General features: G+C 39.3%; 1 protein-coding gene across 3 annotated transcripts in view; it reads left to right on the top strand.

Annotated features, from left to right (window-relative positions):
- Positions 1 to 1,934: 1,934 nt before the first annotated feature.
- Positions 1,935 to 20,660, top strand: part of klhl13 (kelch-like family member 13) — a 45,264-nt gene continuing 26,538 nt past the window's right edge. The window contains exons 1-2 of one of the 3 annotated variants that reach the window (XM_085288845.1): positions 1,935 to 2,039; positions 3,459 to 3,531. In XM_085288845.1, the coding sequence (XP_085144971.1) occupies positions 3,479 to 3,531 (53 nt within the window). In that variant the 5' untranslated portion in view covers positions 1,935 to 2,039; positions 3,459 to 3,478. Of the gene's footprint in view, positions 2,040 to 3,458; positions 3,532 to 11,464; positions 11,819 to 20,660 lie in introns of those variants that run through there. The other 2 variants (XM_085288844.1, XM_085288846.1) reach the window with 2 other exon arrangements.

The following is a 20,660-nucleotide window of genomic DNA, read 5'->3' as shown; positions in this document are numbered from 1 at the left end:
TTAATAAAGAACCCAGAAAGAAAACATTACATAAAAATTATAAGATGATTTGCATATCATTCAGTGAAGTAAGTATTTGAGCCCCAATCAAAACATGATTTAGTACTTGCTGGAGAAACCCTTGTTAGCAAGCATGGTGGTAAGAAGTTTTTTTGTAGTTGGTCACCAGGTTTGTGCACATCTGAGGAGGGATTTCGGCCCGCTCCTCTTTACAGAAACTTTTTTAGGTTTCTTGGCTGCAACTTGGAAACTCAAAGGTTCAGCTCCCTCCACCAATTTTCTATAGGACTGAGAGAGTTTGGAGAGTGGCTAAGCTACTCCATAATCTTAATGTGCTTCTTTGTTGCCTTGGTTTTGGCTACTGCCATGCTGGAAAAGTCATCCTTGACCCATCTTTAGTGTTCTGGGTGAGCAAACAAGGGTATTGTCCAAGATTTTATTGTACATGGTCCTGCTCATTGGTCCCTCAATGTGGTGAAGTCGTCCTGTACCTTTAGCAGAAAAATAACCAAAAGCATAATGTTTTCACCTCTGTGCTTGAATGTAGGAATGGTGCTCTTTTGATCATACTCAGCATTTCTCAAACAATCATTTCCCCCACTCTATACACGGTTACTGATCAGTAATTAGTGCAGGGGTATTGTTAAGTATACTAGAAAGTGTAATTAAATTGTAGTGCTTAATAAATCCATTGAAAAACTCATTTAAGTTACACGCTCATATGTTAGCCGCTCTATGCCCCGCTCATTCTTTCTCACATGCTGCGACAGGCACAGTGAATGAGGTACGGAAAAATCACCACAGACTGAAGTGTTTTCATTTGCAATCAAAGCGCTCTTTGTTCCAGATCAATGCATCAGCTGATTGATAATAAGACTACAATCTAATGGATTATTCAAGAGTATGAAAAGGTGGAGGTTGCAGAAAGGTGATTATTGGAGAATCTGAGTGCATTTTAATGAATGCATACATTATTTTTACACATTTTGTCATTGTAGACTGTAGCTGTTAACTCAAATAACCACCCATTACAACCAAGGCATGCAGAAGAGGATCTCTGAGTCACAAGACAAAGTCACAAGACTCATCAAAGACTCAAAGTTTTTTTGTACTTTAAAAAAAGTACAAAAAAACCAAACATATTTTACAGGTAGCCTGTCATTCAAAAATGCATTTATGTCTTTTAAAATGATTTACATACTGTGAACAAATGTGGCTATTGTTTGTCTATTTGGTCATTTTCATTGCAGAATTGATCCATCTTTTACTTTTTTCAATAGTAAAAACTAATTAAAAATATTTTTTATGTATTGTTGTTATATTTTATTTAATTTTATTTAACATATTTATTTGTTTTTTTCTAGTTAACTTTACATGGTGTAAAAAAAGAAATTCCTGACCTTTGGGATAAATGAGGTATGTGTTGTCTTATTTATTTGTCAGAGTCCTTTTAATTTTTGCTGTTTGAGCTGGAATGTCATTGGGCAGCAGGAACACCGATCTCTGCTGTACCTGTGAAAAAACAAATCACTTCCATATTTCAACAACATTAGCCTCTCACATTAGCTCATCTTGAAATTTCCACTTGATTTACCACAATATTCAAACTCCAAATTCAGACTTCTGCTTTTGTAAACTAAATAAATAAATAAATAACCAACCTAATTATCATACTTTATGTGCGTCCCTGTCTCACTAATTTCCAACATGTGATACTTTTCATTATGAATATAGCTCACGAATGTTTTTAAATGGAAGGCTATGGTTCACCTCACAAAGTATTATCCAGGCATTTCAGTGTCCAGGTGCTTCAAATAAAAAAAAGCTGTCTTAAAACCATTATTTAGTAACGGAAGTTTTAAGCCAATGAGAGAAGATTGCCATACTCTTCCGCCAATGGAAAGTGTGGATACTCCGGCTTTCCTAGTAAGCTACAACTGCATTGGATAAAACTAGGAAGGAGGCTTCAGGGGTATAAGTGGATTTGAGGGCTTGGAAGGAAAACAAGGACGCAAGGTAACGCTATATCGTTGTGGAAGGTATGGAATATGCTTTATAAAACTTTGCAGAGTATAGTTAAACTGCCTACATTAATGAATATGTTATACGTAGTATATTAAGCTCAACACATACCGGGTTGTCAGTTAGCCATAGGCATCTGTTGGTGGTGGTAGATCAACCAACCAACCAGACCAACTAATAACTAAACCAACTAACTTATATTAGGACCACAGTCCTTTGCGCCGTCACTGGTTAAGCTAATGTCGCTATGGGAAGATTGCTTAAGAGAAACTTACGCGACAACCACAAAGTCGACTGTCGTGATTTGATGTTATTTTAAGCTAGCAAATGTTAACGATAGGGTTAGCCTAGCTAGTTAGCATTAGCCTGTTCCCACCGGAGGTGTACCGACAGTATGGAGTCAAACATGGCCAGAAAATGAGCAAAGCTCCCATTTGGTTGCCTTGTCTGTTAAGTCTGAACAGCTGTCGCAGTCCGGCTAATGGAGACAGACGTGTTTAAAGATAGGAGCCTGAAGCCTTTGCTAGGAACAAAGTCAGTTTTAGTTTCTCTCCCATACATCACGATATCAAACCTTGAGCTTTAAAAGGACTAACCTCACCTTCTCCACACGTCTCTCCGACAGCTCGGCACTTTGTGGTGACAAACGTTCGTCCCAAATTAAACCCTGTCACTAAATTAATTCTTAAACAGAGGGAATCAAAGTTTTAGGAAAACTTCTCAAATATCAAAAACTTTTGAGCTAAGCTTTTGAAACAATCGCGATGACAGTTTGCTCATCTTTTCTTATTTTAAAGGTGATGCTGCTGTATTTTAAACGAGCACGAAGATTGTTCTCTCAAGTAACATAGACTGGAGCTATATTTAGCATTAATTAGCCTAGTTCAGTGTAAAGCAACAAGTTGTGATGTAACTGTAACATTTTAGCAGCGGATGGGGTCAAAGAAACACCCATTCACCCTTCTGTCAATCTATTTCAGCTTTCAGCTACAAAGTAACATGCATGCACACGCACTTTGTTACTACCAATTATTTAAGATGTTAATGTAAGTTTAATATCGTCTAAGGTGAAACTATATGAGGGATTTGTGTGTGTGTGGTACATCTCAGTTGAGGAGAATAAGCGTTCAGATGGTGCATTGCCATGTAACTGAATGTTTGTGTCAGCTGACATGGGGTAAAGTGGATTAAGAAAAGATCAATGCCTTGCTGGAGAAGCTTTCTTAAACTGGCTCGTTAAAGTGTGCAAACTTTAAAACATGATAACGTAAGTTCAGTTTAAAAATGCTGTTAATACTGTCAAAACTTTCCTAAAAGTGCTGAATTAAAAATCACCTAATTAAAAAAAGTATTATGGCATTTTCTGGAGTTCAGAAAATGCCATAATGTGTGTGCTTCTTGGAGAAGGGTTTTAACACAAATATTTTGCTTTTGAGGTGTGGTTTTTGGCGAGGGTATGGAGCACCCTATACACAGAGGGGAGACGATGCCCATCGGACTGCACGATAGGTATGGTAATGCGGCCTCATCTTGCATTTTTGTTTTTATTAATATGCCTATGAATTTTATATTTTGCTCACAAAACTTACCAAAAATTAAGGAATGTTTAACATACGGTGTAAGCAATGTTTAAGATTTTCTTTTCCTTCTCTTAGAATAATATTAAATGTAACCAGCCAAAATTAGTCGTTTTTAAAAAAAGCATCTTCCAATAGAGAATTGATGGTGGGCCATTTTTAAACTGTAGGTAATGCTTGGTTTAAATTCTGGATAGGAATGGCTTCTACCTGGTGTTAATTAAGTAGTATTTATTACATGTTAAGGAATTAAAGTATTAATGCATTAGTATACATAGGCCAGGACTGAAAAATACTGCTAAAACCCCTGAGCCTCTCCAGTGACTCTAATATATTATTTTGTTCTCCAGTACTTTACCTTTTACATCTTGCCTGAGTAGCCTGTGTGTAATAGTGGCTTATTTCTCACTAAACAAGCAGTATTTTCACATACTCATAGTTATTTCATACTTTTCTATATATACTCAAATTGGATTTTAATGGTATTTATAACTGGACTTGGTAATAATTGAAAACAAGCAGTTTCTTTGTTTTGTTTTGTCTTTGTTTTTTGTTTTTGTTTTTTACCCCCATCAAGTTGAGTCAAATGACTCATCAAGCTGAGTCATTTGACTCAACTTGATGTGACCTAATATGGACCAACACTGGGTATAACTGTGGTGGATGGTGCCCTCTGTTTTCGGTTCCTGGCGGGACTTAAAGTTAGAGACGGGCATAACTATTTTTAAAATCAATAGTGACACTCATGCATGCAGAGATGACAGAATTAGTCTTTTGTCCTCATTTTAGCTTCTTCCACTGTTGTTGGATTAAGACGGCACAATACCTACTGATTTGAATGGATAGGTGTTAAAGAGATTTATATAAGAAGTCGGAGCTTTTTGTAGATTTACTGTTCATCTTTTGCCTTTGTAGCTTATAACTTTCATTTTAAGCAAAAGCGATAGATGAAGAGATAAGGAAGTCAAACTGTGCACCAAAACTGTTGGTATTTGTGTTGCGGTTTCACTCTCGGTTTCATAACTGCTACAGCTCTTTGATGTGGTACTAATAGAATTAAGATGTGCACGTTTCTGTTGAGATCACTGATAGAAGACAATTTCATAGCAGGTATAGAAGAAGAAGGTACTTTCAGCTGGTCCCTTATTTCCCGAGGGTTCACCACACCACATGTTTGATTTGGCACACATTTTAGGCTGGATGCTCTGCCTGATCTGATTCAATTCAACTCAATTTCAGTTAAAGTCAATGAAATTTTTTTTTATATAGCGCCAAATCATAACATCAGGCGCTTTATATTGCAAGTTAAAGACCCTACAATAATACAACCTAAGTATTATTAAGGTAGTGACCACTTTTATTGAACTTGAAAATTGATCATCTTTGGTGTCTTAGCACCAGCATTTCACTATCGATAAAAGTAACTTATCCAGGCAAAATAGGGAGTAATTTTAACTTCCTGAATAATGCATGCTACAAAAACAAAGTTTAAGTGAGCCAACTGAGTCATGGTAATTTCAGTTCTATCTCTAAAAAGCTTCAGAGCTGCTTATTTTCCAGGTAACAGATGTTTGCATTTAAAGGCCTGATTAACTGGTCAACCACTTTTACCAAAAAATATTTTGATGTGTAGATAGAGAGCATCTAGTCTTTTTAATAGAGCATCTAAACCCTTTGTCTTTCCAAAACATCAATGACAATATTGATTCTCTGGAGAGGGAACATTTTCCTTTGCCTCGTTGTTTTTTATTCTAGCCTGTAGCAAACAATTTCAGATGTATTTTATTGTTCCTAAGGCCTTCGTTTAGCACTGAAGAAGCTTTGAATACTTGTTGAGATTGTGAAAGATTTGTAAGCATGCTTATATTTGATCTTTAATTGCTTTCGAGACTGTTTAACATTGGCAGGGTCGCACCTGAAAGAAAAGGGTGAAGTAGTCGTACATGGCATAAGATTGCATCTAAGCAACACAAAATTTAAATGGAACACATAATTATAGTTCTAATCAGATATGCTTTGCTTTAATAATGGGGCGGTGATGCTGATGCCTATTAATTTACACAGCAGACATTTTTCCCCAGCCTTCCTCCTTGGCTTTGGCTGCAGCCTTGGTGTTACTTTTAGCTGGAATTAGATTAATTTAATTCCTCATATTTATTTGAGGTTGTTTATTTTTTGTAATCCTGCCAGTTCAGACAGCCAGTTTCTCAACCGTGACTTCTTTGATTAAAATTTAGTTAAATTTGAGTAGGTTAAACTCCCTTTGGACAGCTATGGTCTGTAAAAGGCGCTCGAGAACAGAACTGAGACTGTGTGGAGGTGGATGAGACACACCACCAAATGGATGGGCAGTTGGAGAACACAGTTGTGAGTGTAAAGTTAAGGCGGACTGCTGACTGTCTCTCCACAGCATAAGCTATCAGTAACACATTTAGAAAAGCCTGTTTAATAAATGAAAGAAGCTTAAAAACACCATGACTTCACTTCTCCTATGGTTAATTGCTTTTGGATAATAATCAAATTGTACTTAGCATAGAAACCTTGCTGTTCACAGTTCATTCATGTAAAATAAAATCTTTACACTGGTGTGGAATTATTGTATTGCTGCCATTTGACATGGACAGCTCTATTATGTGGGGGTTTGCAGTTGTTGGAGGAGAGTGATAGAATAGGACTGTGAATAATGGGTGTAGCACTGAGCCTTCAGGCTTTGACAGAAGCGGCACGATGACTGCTGCCCTTGGTTAAGACGCAAGGTCATTCTGCCAGTTACAGCGTAAGGTGTGATGATGGGGGTTGTAATACAGATGGCACCGCCAGTTGAGGAGAAGAAGAGAGGGGGAAAAGGGTCATGACCGTTATATGTATTTCAGAATGCAAGAGGAGAGAAGACTATTTAAAGATGTTATTGTTTGGCTAGTGCTGGGTTTGTATGTCATATGCAGGAATATCCACTACAGAGGGGGTGCTTGCACACACATGCAGCGTAGCTGAAATTTGACACAAGAACAGATTAAGTGGACAAATATTCATCTTTTCTGAGAGGGACTTTGTCACAAAATCAGCCACCAGAAAGAATTTATGCTTGAACACTTCACATGAAGCCTTTCCTGTAATAGCGGGACAGTGCACTCTTGGCCACTTGAAACTGCAGCAGTCTGATGGTGAGTTGAGGTTAGACAAAAATAACACAGAGAAGAAAGATTTATTTTGAAATGCTGCTACTGTTGTATTTTTAAAGAAGTAGATATTACATACATAGACATATTACGTTTTAATATTTTTTTTTTTGCAATGATCCAAGAAGTCTATCTGATATAACCGATTTGCAGTTTAATTAACACACAAAAACACTGTTTTGGAATTGGCCTCTGGTTGGCTCTCGGTGCTTTTCGCAGTCTCTGGCAAATAAAAAGTTAGAAGAATCACAAAATGTAATGCTAAGTGTTTTGAATTCTCCATATTCATATATGGCAAAGGTAGCATCTTAGGTGGACGTCTCACTCAGACCTCAGATACGCAGAGAGTGGTGAAGGATTTAAGACTAATTATGACTTGTGCGAGTCGAATCTGTGGAGAGCCTATTTTGTAGTCCACGCACAGGGCTGGTGACGTTGCCAAAATTTATGCTTGTGCTGTTGTGTCTCTGTTGTACTGCAGCTTTGCCTCCAAAACACTGGTTTGCAATCAAGTTTCTGTTTAAGTTGATCTAGTCCATTCAAAAAAAAAAAAAAAAAATAAGGGCAGAAACAGGAGTTGGAAGAAATAAGAAGAAAGGATTATACTGATGAGGTCAATCACAGTCATGTAGTTACATTTCCAGGGGGAGACAAGGGTGTGCGGTTACCCAGTAACTATGGTGTAGATGAAAATACAGGTGTACATTTTCACTGTTAGTTTGCCACAAGCAGGGAACATAAGTGGCCAAGTAAATGTGGCTCCATGGTGGAGTGGTTTACAAATTCACCTACCAAGTAAAACATATCCAGTTAAATCCCAGGGGCAGATGTGTATCCCTTTGGGGTTGTGTCAGAAAGCTACCTGCTGTGGTGACCCTTTTGAATTAGGGAGCAGGTGAATGTACCTGAAGTGGACAAAAATATCAGCTGAACAGCTGAGGGTGAGCAGGTGTTAAGTCATTTTATATCTTTTTTTCAACTTTTTAAAACTACTTTCCCCCCCAAAAAATCTTTTAGTTTGTTATTATGTGTACCATTTAAAAAACCAAAAAACCCCAAAAACTAAGACAGGCAATAACAGTACGATAAAAAAAATACATGAAAAAACTTGAGGGCTGTTTTTTTTTTTTTTTTTTTTTTTTTTTTTTTTTGTCTGAACCACAGCTGTTAAATACAAAATTTTCAGATTGCTCCGGCTCCGTAGGGGATAAGCTTACGCCTGGAATAATTTCTAAAACAGTCGTATGATAATAATGGTAGAAAGATGAAACCCCATCTTGGCTCCAGATAATGATTTACATTCTGACTCCTGTTTGGTAAAATAGATTTTTGTCAGCAGACATCAAATCGTGGAGCCTTAACTGGCTAGATACTGAATAGAGAACAGGATGATGATCAAAGCTTCGTGGACCTAAGCCCCCTGCTGGTTTGATTATTTCCCATTTGCATGTTGAGCAAACGATTAATCTTCCATGTTTTGCCACAGCAGACCTCGCAAAGGGTGTCGAATGTCCATTCTTTATAATAGAAGCAAATTATTATTTATTTATATATATATATATTTTTTGTAATATGTGGTAATGTAGGGCTTGTAAATGGCATGTTTATGTTGAAGTACATGTACCTGTTCAGGTTAGTTCTATTGTTTGACCACTTGTGGACATAATGTGCACATATAATGTGTGCAGCTATTTAAAATATTTGTGTGTGTTTTTCAAATAAGAGTGACTTTTGGTCAGTTTTCCTAGTTTTCACAGCCCTTGTTGTCAGGTAGATAAATAATTGATTTGAGTTGGGGAATGTTAATCAAATTAGATATGTTCATTAAATGCTTCATTAAATGAAGTGTTAACTTTCAAGGGCAGCCCTGTTGCATATGTATAACTGTGCATAGCCTTTAGATGGATCTGCCCTTTCTGACTGTGGAAGCGGGCATAGCATAAACTGTGGTTGCATTTATCAGCCAATCTGTGGCGCTAAGGATATGTCTCGCTGTGCTGTAACTACTCTGCACTGTTTCTATGACCTCCCAGCCAAGAAAGCGTAGGTAAGACAAATGACTTACCCACGCAGCACAAGAGTTCAGAACCTGCAGTATGCACAGCCATTTCAGTTCGCAGCAGAAACCAATGTGTCAAAGCCTTTTAATCATGCCCGTGTCCAAAGCACAGCCATGGCCACAGCCACAATCACAGTGACAACTCTGTCGTCCCGTGACCACAGTCTGACTCGTACAGCCTGAGCAGCAGTTTTTAGGCTCCTCTAGTTAATTGCAGAGGTAGAAAATTATGCTATAGCTAAAAAGCTGGCTGTAGTCCGTAACGTAATATTCTATAACATCAGTGTAAATCTCAGCTGTCGATGTGTTCGATCATCTGATCTATTAATCAGATGGATTGTAAAAGGTGTTGCATTGTATCTCAAAGGTATTGTGACCTAAAGCAAAGCCTACTGGGACTCCTTACAGCAAATCCTTTGCAGTTAATGACTGTCTGAAGTCTTGAGTCAGAGCATCTTACCAAATGATGTTTCTTCCTGTGGAATGCATTGCCCTGCCTTCACTGCATCTAGCACCAGTACCTGCTTGTTTGTGGGTCTTGTTTGTGCCTTCCGTTTTATTTCTTTCAGTAAGGGAAAGGTGGGCTTAGTTGGTTTGAAGTTAGATGATTGGCTTGTCCATTTAAGAGCATTCCACTCCTTTGCCTTAATAAGCTCTTGGGTTGCTTCCATGGTTTTAGGTCATTATCCAACTGCACCACCAATCGCCTTCCAATCAGTTTTGTGTGGGGGATAATTTAAGAGGAAGAGAACATCAACTTGCAGTTGACTCCAAATCCCTACATGCTTAGGTTTGGTAAAGTGGAACAGTTCAGGTAGTGTAGTTAAAATTTTGATCAATTTGCGCTCTTTCTGTACTGTTAATTTAAAAGGCAATGGGAATATGAATATAGTGGCCCATGTCCAGTACTTAGTATATAGAACTATATAGTTTAATCAGTGACATGCCCATCTCTTGAGACTGGATCCTTTGGTTGTTTTTTTGTTTGTTTGTTTTTTTAATTGACTTGTATATAGGGCTGGGCCATATTATACCGTTCACGGTAATACCGGTATAATGTTAGGCAACGATAGGAAAATGAAATATCGCGATAGAATGGGAGTAAAACGCGCATGCGCAGTGCCTTTGTTTTCATACGCACATGGCCGATTGTTGAGTGAAACAGATGAACCAGAATTGGTTTGTAAAAATGGTGCAACTTCCGTGATGTGGAACTGGTTTGGTGTTTGTCCGTCAGATACACAACAAAGCACATTTTTTTTGCAGAACATGCAAGCGGCCGTTGTTATTGTCGTATTTGTCGGACTAAGATGCTCTTAAATCTGGGAGTAATCTGGGTCCTAAACTCCGTATGCTTCAGGTCAAACAACACTGCAGCATCACTTAGAGTTAAAAACTGTCTAAATTCTTTCATCTTTAATAAAACGATCAGCATTGCTGCTTTACCAGGTGTAACTATAAAGTTTAACTTCCAGGCATCCATGAAAACAAAAGTTATTACATTTAACGGAGTTAGAAGTTAGCAGGAAGCTAGCGGAAGTTAGCTCGCTAGTTTCGCTAGTTACCTAAGCATGATATTGCATGTTCTGACTGAGAGATTTCTGAAAAAAATCAAACGTACAGCTCTGCTATCACTTCCAACATAAATGAAGACAGGAAACTAAACAGCAGTGACGTTTGTAGGGTTACTGAAGTTGGGCTAGCTGGTATATAATGATGTGCTACGTGATCGCTAGCGACACAGCTATGTTAGCATAACATAAACAGTGAAGCCGGAGGACGAACACTAACACTTTTCCACTTATAAAAGTTAACGTGAAGGTTCTTCATGGTTAGAGACAAATGCAATCGCATGGCAGGATGCTGTAAACGGACCAAACTTCAGTCAGGAGAACAACTGAGATAATCCATCCACAATACGAGGTTAGTCATTAATATACTGCAACAACATGGGAATAGAGCAGCTGCCAGAGAATTCAACATTAATGAATCAATGGTACAGAAGTGGAGGAAGCAAGAAGAATGAGTTTAATAAAGTTTGATTTATCTGACTGCTTTGTTTCGCTTAATGTGCCTTATAATCCCGTGCACCTTATGGTCCGAAAAATGCGTACTGCACACTGCAGTTTAATGTTGCAAAGCACCTCTTTTTAACTTCAGTGGATATTATACATGGTTATGCTCAGGATATGTCAGCCCATTTCTACTGGAAATGCCTTTTGGTTAAACTTTCAGCAAGGAATTTGCATTTGCACTGTTACATTTTTATAAAGCTTTAATGTACATAAAAACCAACTTCTTGTTTAAGTGAAAATAAATGGAAGGTTGTCTTTTTGCGCTAGTAATGTTGTGGAGTTGTATTTTGTCTCGCATCAATTATATCGTCGGTTATATCGTTATCGCAAATTTTCAAATATATATCGTGATAAATATTTTTGGCCATATCGCCCTGCTCTACTTGTATATATATTTTTCTTAATCTACCATCCTTGTATTTGCACCGAAAGCCAAGAGCTGTAATCACAGCTCATCTAACAAGGTGGCACTGTTGCTTAGCTACTGGGCTATTCACTACCCTGAAAGGGTGATGAGAAGGCAGGGCTTCTTCCCCCTCCTACCACGAGACAACTGTGAATGCAGCAGGGCAAGTAGTCGTGGTGGATGCAATCTATTGGCTTCTCAGTGCTGCCGCTAAAGTCACAACCCCGACTGTAGCCCGCACTGCCTTTACCAGTGTATTTCTGTAGCTGCTGGTGCCGCTGCTGCTCTCCCTCCCCCTTAAATGGTGTGGGCAGAGTGGGATGGAAGACTGCATTGGAAACCTTTTCATGGAAATGGTCTTTGCTGTTGGTATTGCTGTAGCACCATTCTGGTGACAACAACATGCCGTTGAAATGGAAAAGCGGTTCTCCTGTCAGCTGGAAATTCCCAGTGCCAGTTCTTAAGACATCCAGGTCCTCACCCCTTTCGCCTGCTTACATGTGAGTAAGAGCTGAATAGCATTCAAGATATACAATTGCAGCAGCGCATATGGAGATGCAGTTATTTGCTTCTCAGTTTCTAATATTTTATTTTATGTTATTTTTTTTAAATGAGTGTGACACCGTTGTTTTTGTTGCAGCCCTAATTATGTGATTAAGCCTTGTAGTGTGTCAAGAGATTTCCCTTGTCCAAGATGAATTTTATGGTTTGCTGGGAGAGTGCCTTGCTCTCGGGCAAAAGGACTCATTTTGCTGCTTGTCTGGACACAGCATGCTCCACATCCCCGACTCTTGCCCTCTCCCTGTGGCTGTGTTTATTTGGGAACCGGGGACTCAGCAGCTTGGGAGGAGCCTGCCTTTGTCAGGATGTCTGGCGTGCCCTGGTTTAGAAGCTATTGTCATCTGCTACTGTTCAGGAAGGAGGAAGGGGGAAGGGTAGATCTGGAGTGGTTCACACAGTCCCTGCCATCATCTCTCTTTACATTTTTTTTTCTACCTGTAAGTGTCTTGTTTGACTTTCTGAACGGTAACGGGGTTGGTTTACAGATGGTAAGAACAATTTTGGAAGTGACAGTTTTCAAGACAACCTTGGCTAACTGAAAAGCCTAAAGGGAATTTCAGAGGCTAACTGGGCTTACTTAGAGGGATTTCTGCAAAATTGGATTCATGCAGTTCCCAGTAATCATGTATCTTTATAAGCTTAGGAGATTATTTTTGATGGTTTTACTCAAATATTTATTTTTGTATTAGTGCAGCACAGTAAGAGAAAGCCATGCTTTTACTTCTCTTATGTCAGGCTCCCCTTTAAATATCCTCAGTAGAACTGTTCATACTCAAAACACAGCTATGAACAAGCAAATGTACGAAATACATTTTTATTGTGTAGCATAAACCTAAACTGGATAGTATGTCCTGAATCCTGGAGAGGACTAAATTGTGAGATCTTGTATGTATAAAAGTTCACTAATGACACTATTGACTTGTTAATTATAGATTTAATCTAGATTTCATCAGGCTAGTTTAGGTTAAACATCCTGCCCGGCAGTCACAGTTATTGGCAATTGAGCATCTCCAGCAGAGCAGTTGGGTGTTAAAGGCCTTGTTCAAGGGCATCTCAGTGATGGTAGCAACCGAGAGGAAAAGGCGCTTCCTCATTTCCTGACAGCCTGTAGCTCAAACTACTGACCTTCTTGTTAATTTAATTTCTTTGAAACGGCGACACAGACCCCATAAAAGCAGTTGTCGTAAATTGGCTGTAAATGGTTAATTGTAAATAAGAAGTTAAAGTTAATTAAGTGGAAAAAGTTATTAACAGAGAAAAGTGAATGAGCATTTAAAAAAAAAAAAAAAAAAAAATTCAGTCTGTAGATATGCTGAATTTGTGCGTCACTGTTGGAAAAAGGAAAACCTGCTGTGTCAGTGCGTTAAAAGTGACTTTTCTGCATTCTGGTTGAATGCCGGTAACGCCTTTTTGCCATAGCATTAATCAAGACCTTGTCAGAGATTGTAAGCATTGAAGCTTAACTATTCACATTATTTTCAAGGCTTGACATTGTGCAAATTCGAGAGGAGGATCTTCTCACCAGCACGTCAGCATGCCGTTTGGAGGAAAAGCACATCAAGTGTACTTAAGTGGCTGCAGACATCGTTTGGGTTCTGTTCATGGGAGATAATGTGGACACGCTGACAAGTGAAGCATATTCAGGCCTTGAGAATCCACCTCATCCTGCCAAGTGTGGCCCTGCCCCACCACAACACGTCTATTTTAAAAAAGTGTAAATAGTAAGCTGTGTTTTTAGGCGCGCTGATATTGGGCCCCCAATTATAGGTTACACTATGGGCAGGGAGAAGTCACTCTTTATAGGCCCTCCCTCTGTTTGACTCCAGAGACATTTCTAATTCCATCTGCTGCAAGAGTCATCTCTGTATATGTATCCCGAGCAGGGTGGATACAGGAGAGTGAGCTTTTAGAGTATACAGTGCTCATCATGTATAAAGAAACGAGATGTATTTGCACAATGTGCTCACCTCTTTTGAAACCTCCCTAATCTATATATGGACTAGTGAACTGCCTGTGGTGCAGATTTCATGCCAGAAAAGAATAGTTAAGGTTCACTGGCAGCATGGTGTGTGGACTAATCTCGAGCTCAGTGAAGAAAAAGCACTGGGTTTATCTTTCCTCCACAAAAAGTCCTTGAAATGAATGTCATCCCTCATCTTACGGTGATTCAGTAGTAAGCACTTAATATATGTGACTGCTGTCTTTTGTAATCTCCTCTCAGAGGCATCACGGTGAGCCAGCAGCCTTAACTGCACCAACACCTGTTTGATTCCTGCCAGGGACCTTTAACACGTCATTACCCTTTCTCCCTGTCCCCACATTCCCGTCACTCTTTGTCAGTATAATGCAATTAAGGGAAAATGCTGGAAAGTCTGGAAAACAAATTGCTTCTTAATATTTACCCTCAAAGAGTCTGTAAGTGATCGCTGTTGCTTTTTTCCATGACAGAAATGGACCATAAAATCCAGCACTCACAGAACGTGATGTCTGTTCATTAAAAGGTTTATTTTTATAGACAAGATGATTTTTCTATGTATATTTTTTTTAAATTGTATTGCGGCTGTAGCAGTGTAAGTGGTGTGACCGCATTAGATTCCATACAGATTGAACAGCTTTACATAAAATGAAAGCCCCGAGAATCTGTTTAACAGATTTTTGCAAATCAAGATGCTTCACATGTCTCGTGTGGCTCTAAAAGCCTTCTGCTGCTGCTGAAATCCCCAGTGCCACTGCTATGAAATGAATTTTGCTGTCTCTGAGGTAAATAGCCCTTTAGTTATCACCATTTTTGTGAATTTTGTCCAACCTTGAGGGTTTTTTTTCCTGTCAGTCTTTGTTTTGTTTAGTTCTGGGGTTTTTTTAATCAAAATTTTATCTATATTCAAATATTCTGAAAATAATCACATGTTTGATTTGACAGCTGACAAACTAAATAAGAGATGTAGATTTTCATTTGCTTTGACTTTGAATTTCAGCTCCCTCTGATCGCAGGCATTTTTTATGGTTAAAAATACATAAATCAAGAGTGGCGGTATTCTCAAGAGTTTCACCAGATATATCACACTGTGATTTATGTGTTAATTGGACTCAGTCAGGTCTGACTGAGTTTAACTTCTGTGACAGCAGAAAAGTTGAAAGTGCTGTTTTTAGCTAATGCTGAAAACCTCTTTAAAAGTGCAACTAAATTTGGAGATCAGTGAGAAATCATTAATATACTGGCTTGGCTCATGTTCTGTCTACCCCCTCTAAACCGTGTCTTCTGCGATAATCTTTGCAGCAGGAAATTCCCTTGCTCTTATTTTGAAAGTTTAGTCATTGCTAACCAGAGCTTTTGTATTTTTTGCCTTTTTTCCCTACCAGCAGGCTGGCAGGTCACAGTTTGGCAGTTCTTGATATCATTCAGCTGCTGCTTGAGAGTTTGTTGTCCTGCAGTTTAAACAATTTTGGTCTGCTGCTGGTGACGGCTTTTTAAAAAAAATAAAATAAAAAAAAAGTACTGCAACTTAAAGCTCGGCAAGGCTGCAGAACAGAACAAAGACTTCCTTAGCTAACTGCTGTCCAAGACATTGGCAATGGGAATCTGAACAAGACAAGAGACTCGCTCAAGAGGCGGTTAATTATTGCTCTGTTTATTTGTCACAAAGTGGGCCAAGTTATTTTTGCCGAGGAGCACATTTAATATTTTAGAAGTTGATAATTCTTTTAAAAAAGCACTGGTGTGCCTCCCTTCATGTCAAGCAATGCTACGGCGCACTCCCAGCTTCCTGCACAAATTGAATAGCTTGCTAATAGTTTGCTTGAAAAAGCTTATAGTATTGAACCCCGTCATCACGGCATCAACATCTGCCGCTACTTTTAAACAAGGCCAGCTTTGGATCACGGCTTTGATATTCATCTGTATGCATCTACCTGCACACACAAAGAAGCTTAACGTCTGCTGTGCTGGTGGATAAATTAAGAACTTTAGAAAATTGTCTCTGAGCTTTTAATTTCCCTTCCCTTTGGAGCGGACATTAAGTTCCCGCTGACTTGTGGCCATTTTGTAGAAAAAGAAACAGCCACCCAGGGATCATTTATTTTCATTGAAAGGCCAGAGGAGAGGCACAGGCAGTCTGGCTGGCAGAGCATCAACTGAGTTCAGTCAGGTGAAACTGTCATATCTGCGCTCATCTAACACACACACACACACACACACGCATGCACACACGCATACATGCACACACCTACTCAAAGATAAGATGAAGTTGGGTGTACTTTCACCAAACAGTTCACCTCTAAGTAGGTATCTAATCTGGCAAGAATAAAAAAAAAAATGCATTGCAGTAACCAAATTGAACTCCCTTATTAGGTGGATAACATCAGACTCACAGTGCTACTGTCTGTCAGAACACAGTGCAACGAGAGAGGAAAATCTTTTTATAATCCCAAAACTAAAACAGTGACTTGTAAAATGAAGAATAGTACAGTTGCCTTAAAGACTGGGGAGGACGACTAGAAAAATCAGAACAGCTGTCGAGCCCAGAGAGAACATTTGGGCAAAAAAGAAAGTGTTATTTCAGGTTTAAGGACTGGATTGGAAAGCAAATCCAGCAGAGCCAACAATAGATTCCCGAAAGAAAAATCTGATTCTTGACTCTTGTCAGAGGGTCAGTCAGAGCTACCTTACTCTTTGTCACTATATTTGCACCTTTGTTTCTTTTCTTTTTCCATAAGAGCTGCAAGTTTTCTCCATTCACTCCCAGAAAAAACTCCCTCCCAAGTACATTCTGTTCTACTTGGATAGTTTTCACATTGAAAGAATATAATTGGTTTAATGGAAGAGAGACGATACCACATTGGGACAGTCAGGGGAATTAAAAATAGAAATAAACATTGCTGACCTATACAATTGTGGCAGGATCTACAATTAATCATGCGTCCCTTTCTGGATATTGAAAGATTAAACCCCTTTGTATGCAAAGTTATGCCTCTGCTTAATTACTGCTCTACCCAGGGCAAGTTAGTGCCCCGGGTAGAGCACTGTAGTTGTTCTTTTGACTTACATACAGCAGGCCTTGCTGGGTCATGTTACCTCTAACAACGTCCTTCGGGTTGATTTAACATTTGTTACATGCTGACAGATTGTTCCACCTATGAGCAAACACCGTGGGAAGCTTTCTTGACTTAGCGATTTGCGGTGTAGGCTGGAACTTTTTTTCTTCTTTTTCTTTTTTTCCTGAAATTCAGATAAAGTTCAGTTTCAGTTGTATTCATGGAACTTTGACCTCAAAGTGCTCTTTGATTATAAGGTGTAATTGCAGGCTCATTAAAGCATATGGAGACTGATTATTAGCTGCGATTCGGGCAATTATCTGGAGATCATGGATAGTTTGTCCTAGACAGAGAGAGCCCCAACCATGCACTTAAAATATCAGCGGGCCCAAAGCTTAATATTTTCCTTTGCATTCATTAGTTTTTCTGTTTTTAATTAAAACCAACAGGTTAATTACATACTATTTTAAATAAGGCTTCCATTTGTGATTGCCAGCAATTAAAAGGATAACTGTTGACTGTGTGACCAGTGCATTGTGAATATTGATTCAGAAGGCTTCGTTTTAATTAGGGAAGTGCCGATTTTCATCTGAATCAACAGAGCAAATGCAATTTGTCTGACACATCTAGACACAGGTATCTGAAAAGAACTGAGTGATCTCTTCCTTTTCTAGGGTAACTCTTGACCAAAAAGGGGTGGAAAATTGTCTGCACAATAACTTCATTAAAATCTCTGTTTTCACTGTGAACACATTTTCTTATTGCAGTCTATCCAACAGACCCGCTGTCACACTTTGGATGCACCGAGGTCTGTTTGATGGAAAGAGATGGTATGAGAGGAGAATTTTAAAGACTGTAACACTTCCTCCTTTTCTCTTCCCCACTGTTTCTTGTTTTGCGGGTCTGTGTGTGTGTGGTGCAGGAAGCGAAACAAAAGCTGCACCTAGAGTTTTCAGATTAGTTAAAGAAGAAAGCGTGTTTTTGCTGAGGGAAACATAGAGATGCTGAGAAATGTGCAGCAGCTAAATTGAAGCACGCGTGTGTGCGGGGATTAAGACATTCATATGTCTAGGCTGATGCTGTAGGTTGGGTTGCATTTTCCCAGCTACAGGGCTTTTTTTTTTTAGCTGCGGCAGCACGGTGGCTTGGTGGTTAGCACTGTTGCCTCACACCAAGAAGGTTCTGAGTTGGAATTCAGTTGTCTGTCTCTCTGTGTTAGCCCTGCATCAGATTGCCGACCTGTCCGGAGTGTAATTCATGTCTCGCCCTAAGGTAGCTAGGATAGCCCCCCCCCCCATATGACCTTGATAAGGATGAGTGGGAGAGAATGGATGGATAAAGGCCAAATCTGTTGAGTCTGTAAACTTGTGGTGTTTTCTCTTGATGATTGATGTGATGTAGTGTTTGATCGTTGTACTGTACTCTTTATTTTTTTTCATGAATAGGAGCTGCTCAGGACATAGCATTATTGCATTGCTATTCTCAGTGATTGAGAGTGACGCTTCACTATAGGTGTCTGTTTACTAAAGACAAATGGATTTTCCTCCTGACTCCACTCACTTAGCTTCAGAGGTGCTCACCCAGTCGTCCCTGTTTTGTTTCTCTCCGTGCACTTTGTCACCTTGTCTTGTGCCTTTCTATTTTCACAAGCGCTTTGGATTCAGCTGCTAGAGAGTGTATTGTGAGGGCACCAGCCAGACTGTAGGAGTCTTGTGATCTTTTTGTTGAGTACACACACACACACACACACACACACACACACACACACACACACACACACACACACACACACACACACTCAAAGCACAGTGGATTCAGAAGGTATGTGAGCTCCTTCACTTTGACACATTTTTATCTTGTAGATTTAATCTTGAATGGATGAAATTGCAATTTTCTGCCCATCGGTCACACAAGAATACGTAAATCTGTTAAAAATGGAAAAACTGAAGTCTTTCATTTTCATAATTATTTAGGCCTTTTTAATTTGGTACTTTTGGAAGTCCCTTTGGCAGCATTTAAAGCTTTGGGCTCTTGGGTAAGTCTCTACAAGCTTTGCAAACATGAACAATTTATCCCCTTCTTCCTTATAGATCCTCTCAAGCTCTGTCAGATTGGAAGGGCAGCATCTCTCAACTGCCATCGTAAAGTCTTTCCACAGATGATGCATGAGCCGTGTTTGCCACGGATGTGTCCTTGGAGGGAAGGAGGGGGGATATCTTTTCGGTTTCTCTTTCTCTCTCGCACTTAATAGTAATTATTTTCTCTTGTCTTAAAATAAGAGAGCTTCATTGTTAATTACAACATTACAGATGGATCAAAGCCCCTCCTCGTACTTGTCAGGACATTACAATCAGAGCTTCTTGCAATCTCATCCATAGGTGCCAGGATCAGCATTTCTGTACACTCTGGAGCAGGTTTTGTGTATCTATTTGACAGTTTTCACGCAGCTCCTCGGTCACTACACTCCTGCAGTAGGATGCAGCCACCCCAAGCTTTAGTAGCTTGTGATGGAAGACTTCAGTTTTTCCATGAAACCCGAAGCTTTTCTCTCATGTTCTTGGAGTCCTTGAAAATGCCGTTTGACAAATTCCAATTGGGCTGTCAGATGTCTTTTTTCCTCGAGTGGCTTCTGTCTAGCCACTTTACCTTAAAAGCCTGATTGATGAAGTGCCATCGGCATGGCTATCCTTCCAGCAGGTATCTCTTCAGAGGACCTATGAATCTCACTCTGACTGACCACTGAGTTAGACTGCCAACTTTATGACGAGCCGAGGTGCTCCCAAACTTCTTCAATTTCATAATTATTGAGGCTGGTGTGCTCCAAGTTTTAGAAATGGCTTTTCTAAAACTCTCTGACTGAGAGTTACTTGGACTTCATGGTGTCTTCTTTTTCACTGACAGTAAGTTTGGATTTTGAGACCTGTGTTTCAGAAGAGATGTTTGTAGTAAACTGTCACGTTTCAGTAGGTCTACATTATTTACAAATCATTACTTTATCCTTTATTTCACATAGTTGTTCTAAACTATTTACAGCCACTTTAGTTTGTCAGAGGTGGACTCACACAGGCCTGGAGACTAAACACTAACCCCCAGGTAATCTCCAGGGAAAAATGTGTGTATTCCTTGACAGGTTGGTGAGTGGTTGCTGGCTGTTGCTAGGTGAAATTTTTTTGCAAAAAGGGTGCTACACTCAAAACCTCTTTGTGATTGCTTTGATCTTTTGGACAATGTTCTTGTCGTTTGTGATTTGCATAGATTGTACTATTTACTTTCTGAGTTGTAATGAAACTTGAAAATGTGTGATGCAAACCAGAAATCGAGAGTGCTCACCTTCAGGGTAAAAGTTTTTTTGATCTGTGTTGTACTTGTACAATTTCAGTACTGCTGGGTGAGTAGCTTGCAAGTGTTTGCAGAAAGGTTGTTGCCTTCCACACAAACTACAAATACATTTAACTGTGGCAACCTGCTAGCTAACAAAGCAATCACAAAGAGGTTTTTGGTGCAGTATCCTCTTTGCAACCACTTTCACGCTAACGTTTTCCTTCGACCACTCACAAACAGGTCTGAGAATGAACTTCTTTCTTCTTTCTTTTCTTTCCCTTGTAACCTCTGTTTGCCAGATGATCACTGACCAGTCATCAGGTATGTGTGACTGAGACCTAAAGTAAACAGGATGCAGTTAAGTACAGTTTAAGGTGGCACAGAAAAACTTCCACTTACTTTTAAGAGGTTTCAGCTTTTACCACTGTT

The sequence above is a fragment of the Mchenga conophoros genome, linkage group LG10 (assembly GCF_057382185.1).
Source record: "Mchenga conophoros isolate Kocher_MC1m ecotype Shallow Benthic linkage group LG10, M_conophoros_male_GT1.1, whole genome shotgun sequence".
NCBI classification, from domain to species: Eukaryota; Metazoa; Chordata; class Actinopteri; order Cichliformes; family Cichlidae; genus Mchenga; species Mchenga conophoros.
This window is presented reverse-complemented; position numbering and strand designations above follow the sequence as displayed.